The 6,000-nt window shown below is 41.7% G+C and overlaps 1 protein-coding gene across 1 annotated transcript in view; it reads left to right on the top strand.

Moving 5' to 3' along the window:
* The window catches only part of LOC137432974 (uncharacterized), a 180,915-nt gene that overhangs the window by 89,054 nt on the left and 85,861 nt on the right, over positions 1-6,000 (top strand). The window contains exons 25-26 of the mRNA XM_078783785.1: positions 3,449-3,569; positions 4,945-5,017. Coding sequence (XP_078639911.1) covers positions 3,449-3,569; positions 4,945-5,017 — 194 coding nt within the window. The remainder of the gene's footprint in view (positions 1-3,448; positions 3,570-4,944; positions 5,018-6,000) is intronic.

The following is a 6,000-nucleotide window of genomic DNA, read 5'->3' as shown; positions in this document are numbered from 1 at the left end:
ATGCAATGCCACTAATGCAATGCCACAAATGCAATGCCACAAATGCAATGCCACAAATGCAATGCCACTAATGCAATGCCACTAATGCAATGCCATTAATGCAATGCCACTAATGCAATGCCACTAATGCAATGCCACAAATGCAATGCCACAAATGCAATGCCACTAATGCAATGCCACTAATGCAATGCCACTATTGCAATGCCACTAATGCAATGCCACTAATGCAATGCCACTAATGCAATGCCACTAATGCAATGCCACTAATGCAATGCCATTAATGCAATGCCACTAATGCAATGCCACTAATGCATTGCCACGAATGCAATGCCACTAATGCAATGCCACTAATGCAATGCCACTAATGCAATGCCACGAATGCAATGCCACTAATGCAATGCCACTAACGCAATGCCACGAATGCAATGACACTAATGCAATGCCACTAATGCAATGCCACTAATGCAATGCCATTAATGCAATGCCACTAATGCAATGCCACTAATGCAATGCCACTAATGCAATGCCACTAATGCAATGCCACTAATGCAATGCCCTCTGCTGGTTAGGGCAGGAATTTGGAATTTGTTCATGAGCATTAGCTCACCTACTCTTTGCAAAGGACGCCGTGGGATCTGTAACTTCTATCAATGAATGCTGACAGATGGAACTCGTCACCAGTTCAACGTCCAGCCGAGGGACGACACACACATTGCTCAATCACCCTACCTGTGAAACACCAGGATGACCGTTTACAGCTGGTACGGGATTCAAACCCAGGCTAGACAGCTTGGAGGAGAGTAGCATGTGTGTGGCCTAGAGGTAGGCGAGTGCATACCTCTAGGCCATCCTGTCAGCCCCAACACTTACAATGTTTTAACTCCAGGTCGATTCCATAGCACTGTACAGATTTGTCCATTGTCCCCGAATGCTCTACCTATATGTTTCTGCTTTGTGATGTTCAAGCTCCTCCAAGAGTCTTGTGTGCTGTAATAAACAAAACACGTTTCTTAAATCCATAATTCAATGATAGGGAAAGATCTCTCCAAAGAAATAACAACAACCTCTAGACTAGAAGGTAGTGTTCAAGCCAACATTTTAAGGCATCATTCTTGGACATGCCTTTTTCGATTGAGAAATACCCTTTTAATTAATAAAAGGAGAAGAAGAACCACCTTTAGAGGCCATTTCCCCCCGCAGAGCAGGGGTTGGCCTTTTTCAAGCACCCTTTTTGAAGCAATGTTTTATGGCCGGATGCTCTTCCTGCCACCAACCCTGTTAGTCACCTCTTGTGACACAGGGAATTACCAGTGAACTGGTACTCAATTTGCCAACCTCAGAAGGATGACAGGCTGAGTCAACTCCACTGGCATTAATTCAGCGATGGACCAGGATTCGAACTCAAGATCCTTGGATCCCAAGCCAGCACCCTAACCGCTAAGCCAACACCAGGCTCTTTTAATTAATAAAAAATAAAAACATTGTGACAAAAAAAGAATGAAATGCGTGTACTTTAGCCCATAGACTAAAGTACAGTCATGTGAAAAAGTAAGTACTTAGTACACCCCATGTAAAGTTTTGACTTTTTCAACATATTTCAACATACAGCTATATGATCTTCATTTCAACAATATTGATAGATAAAGGTGATATAATATAACAAATATCATGAAACATTTACATTTTGTAATCCATTGTATAATTTAAATAAACATAAATGCAAATTTCGCATTTGGAAAAAGTAAGCACACCCTTGGCTCTAAGAGGTGGTATTGCCCCCTTTGGCAGAAAACCTCAAGTAGGCATTTCTTATAACTGTCTACCTGTCTCTGACATCGACTGGGAGAAATTTTTGCCCACTCCTCCATGCAGATTTCTTTCAGCTGTGCTATGTTTGAGGGGTTTCTTGCATGCACAGCTCGTTTCAAATCTCCCCACAACATCTCGATGGGATTTAGATCCGGGCTTTGACTTGGCCATTCCAGAACCCTCCATTTCTTTCTTTTCAGCCATTCCTTGGTGGATTTACTGGTATGTTTAGGGTCATTGTCATGTTGTAAAGTCCACCTTCGGTTGAGCTTCAACTTTCCGACAGATGGCCTCACATTATCCTCAAGCACCCTCTGGTACAATGAAGAATTCATAGTGTATTCTATGATGGTGAGCTTCCCAGGCCCTGATGCAGCAAAGCTGCCCCAAACCATAATATTTCTACCACCATGCTTTACAGTTGGTATCAGGTTCTTGTGGTCAAATATTGTCTTTGGTTTTCGCCAAACATGTCTTCTGGTACTGTGGCCAAATAGCTCTACCTTTGACTCATCTATCCAGAGCACATTGTTCCAGAAGTGCTGGTCTTTGCCGAGGTGTTCATTGGCAAACTTTAGTCTTGCCCTGATGTTCTTTCTGGACAGCAACGGTTTCCTCCTGGCACACCTCCCATGTAGATCAAATTTGTGCAGCCTCTTTCTAATGGTAGACTCGTGCACTTTGACATCAACATTGGCAAGAGCTACCTGTAGGTCCCATGATGACATTCTGGGGTTCATAGAGACTTCTTTCAGCATCTTGCGGTCTGCTCTCGGGCTGAACTTTCTGGGGCGGCCTGGCCTGAACAAGTTGGCAGTTGTTTGGAATCTTCCCCACTTGTAGATGATCTTCCGGACAGTCGCATGATTGATTTCAAATTGTTTGGAGATCTTTTTAAACCCCTTCCCAGACTCGTAGGCATCTATAACCTTCTTTCTGAAGGCCTCAGAGAGCTCTTTTGATCTAGGCATGGTGATGCCGCACACTTCAACAACAAAGAGCAAACCAAACTAAATGTCTGAGGTTTAAATAAGACAGGTTCCTCCAAGATCCTCTCTGACGATGTTCTAATCATTTGCACCTGAGCTGGTGCACCTGATTCTAATTTTAGGTATTTGAAGTAGTGATAAATGTAGGGGTGTACTTACCTTTTCCACATGCGAAATTTGCATTTATGTTTATTGAAATTATACAATGGACTACAAAATGTAAATGTTTCATGATATTTGTTGTATTATATCACCTTTATCTATCAATATTGTTGAAATGAAGATCAAATAGCTGTATGTTGAAATATGTTGAAAAAGTCAAAACTTTACATGGGGTGTACTTACTTTTTCATGTGACTGTATGTAGTAATACAAAGGTTGTCAATCAAGCACATTCATCCTGGGCCGTAGGCCCAAATAAGAAGATGATGTTTCTGCCTTCAGATGTGATCAGCAAGGAAATGATCTTTAAAAATCAAGGTTTTTCAGCTCGGCCTGAATACTGTTTGTCTCCATGTAGCATATTAAGGAGTATGGGGTATGTTCGGCAAGTGTTTGATTTGCATAACACAATATGGGTGCAGTTGAAGAGGAATGTATACATAGAACCTTTAATCAGGCTGAAAAACAATGTACGTTCTACTCTGCAGTCGATGCTGAAGATGTGTCGGGCTTAGAGGATGACTCGTCACCACTGACTGAGCAACTAGAGCAGCAGAGCATTCTGGGATACGTACCTGGCTCTACCAGCTACAGCACACTTTACAGCAGGTCTGATGTCAAATGTTGGCAGTGAGGTTGGGTTTGGGGTTACACGGTTGGACATGCAGTTGGTTACTTGAGGATGTGGAAAACAAAAACTATGATTTATAAATGGAGGGGAAAAAATAATCAGTCAATACAATAATGGAACGATTGATTAAGCCGAGGCTTGTGTATTGTCCTCACACCGTGTACAGGTATGTGCGTGATGTCATTGCGTGTGTCCATGATTGCGAGCACATGTTGAAGGATTTGTACTTCTGTTAGATTGATTTGATCTACTTCAACCTTTCCCCACTCTACACCCACCCTCACCATTCCCCATTTTCTTCTCACCCTGTTGGAAGCTCTGTCTGAGATTAAAGGAAGGGAGTAGGAAGGAGAGATACAGTTGATGTGGCCACGGTAGTAATTATTTACACACAATCCAAAACAATGCTCCAACTCATTGTTTTATATATTTTTTCACTTTTAACTCTTTAGTCCCAGAGCTCGGGGGGTTTTATTTGACTTTTATTTACCAAAAGGTATGAGGGTTGTTCCTAGGATAGAAGTATCTGTAGAATTCAAAAATCCATTTCTGACAAAAATCTACTTGGACGTTTTTCCACAATTTGCTCTTGAAGTGGGGTTTACCCTCTACCTGCAATATCGTGATTTTGCGTCATGTCGTATGTCGGCTTTGTGCAGTTTTGTCCTGGAAAGCTGTAAAACTGTACTGATACATACAAATAAGGTATCATATGAACAAGTGTCATCTTCTGGTTCATTTTCCATGCAGGACTGACTGCTATTCACAATACGATAGGATTGATAAGGTTATTTGTGACTACACCCCAATTTTGTTGATGACGCCCTTGAAAAGTGTGTATTAGCTACTTTCCTATTTGTCTAGAATGCATATTGCATATTGCATATACTCAACTTAAATGGTGATTATGGTATATTATAATGAACTGGAATATTTCAGCTGTAAACATTTGACACCATCTATATGATTGTATGACATCCAGGGAGCAAGATCTTGAACTTTTTACTGATGGGAGGCATCTACAGTGACACCAAATTGTACAAAGCCGAAATATGACCTGACGCTACCCTAGAAACAGCTCTTAGACCTTTTGGTTAAAAAAAAAAAAGTCAAATAAGACCCCTCGAGCTCTGGCACTAACTTTGTTTTGAGCCGAACACTGAAAGCATTTAAATGCCCTGGAAATTGAAAAACTTAGTTTCGGAAAGAACAAAACTTTCTAAAAATGCTTCTCAATTTCTCCTCTTTCACCCAAGGAGCTTTTCCCAGCAAGCCAAGTAGTATATATTTATGGACATACATTTTTGTTGGATTTGTGTGTTTTTGTTTACAATCCTCATCTTTACTTTGCAGCCCTTACAAGTCCCCGCTGAGAATTAGCAAGGATCACCCGCTCCCCATCTCTGAAAGCGAGGTCTTTTATATGGTAAGGATATGAATAATAAAACAAGTTCCGTTCAAACTTTTGTCGCAGAAAAGTAATAGTTTAAAAACAAGAGTCCATTATCTCGTGTTAGATGTCGGTGTTTGTGATTAATTGTAAAGCAAAATCATTTTGTGGAGTTTTGGTTTTGTGGATTGCTAAATGGCCAGGTATTTGTGTACATAGACGAAAGTATGGTAGGCCTACAATGTAAGGTGCCATCATTATTGATTGCTTTTGGAATGAAAACCCCAATGTGTATTCATTATGTCAGAATTGCTGTTATACTTGGAATTTGTGATACTCCGCTGTCATAATGATATCTGGTTCAACAGGGCAGTGTTTATGTTGACAGTCGGTCATCACAATGGTTTGGAGATATTTATTTCTGCCAGTGACGGTTGTTTGAATAGGTGCCATAGAATGTTTGTAATTTTAGTCACATTGGAAAAGATCCTGATTCCTTCTGGACCACGAGCTTGGTCACTGAAGTCTTTCTGAACGACGAGCTTGGTCACTGTCTTTCTGGGCTACGAGCCTGGTCACTGTCTTTCTGGACCACGGGTTTGGTCACTGTCTTTCTGGACGACAAGCTCGGTCATTGTCTTTCTGGACTACGAGCTTGGTCACTGTCTTTCTGGACGACAAGCTTGGTCCCTGTCTTTCTGGGCTACGAGCTTGGTCACTGTCTTTCTGGACTACGAGATTGGTCACTGTCTTTCTGGACCACGAGTTTGGTCACTGTCTTTCTGGACCACGAGCTTGGTCACTGTCTTTCTGGGCTACGAGCTTGGTCACTGCCTTTCTGGACCACGAGCTTGGTCACTGTCTTTCTGGACTACAAGCTTGGCCACTGTCTTTCTGGACCATGAGCTTGGTCAATGTCTTTCTGGACTACAAGCTTGGTCACTGTCTTTCTGGACTACGAGCTTGGTCACTGCCTTTCTGGACTACAAGCTTGGTCACTGTCTTTCTGGACTACAAGC

The sequence above is a fragment of the Myxine glutinosa genome, chromosome 8, assembly GCF_964187855.1.
Source record: "Myxine glutinosa chromosome 8, kmMyxGlut1.1, whole genome shotgun sequence".
Lineage (NCBI taxonomy): Eukaryota > Metazoa > Chordata > Myxini > Myxiniformes > Myxinidae > Myxine > Myxine glutinosa.
The sequence above is the reverse complement of the archived record's forward strand: the minus strand, read 5'-3'. Positions and strand labels throughout refer to the sequence as shown.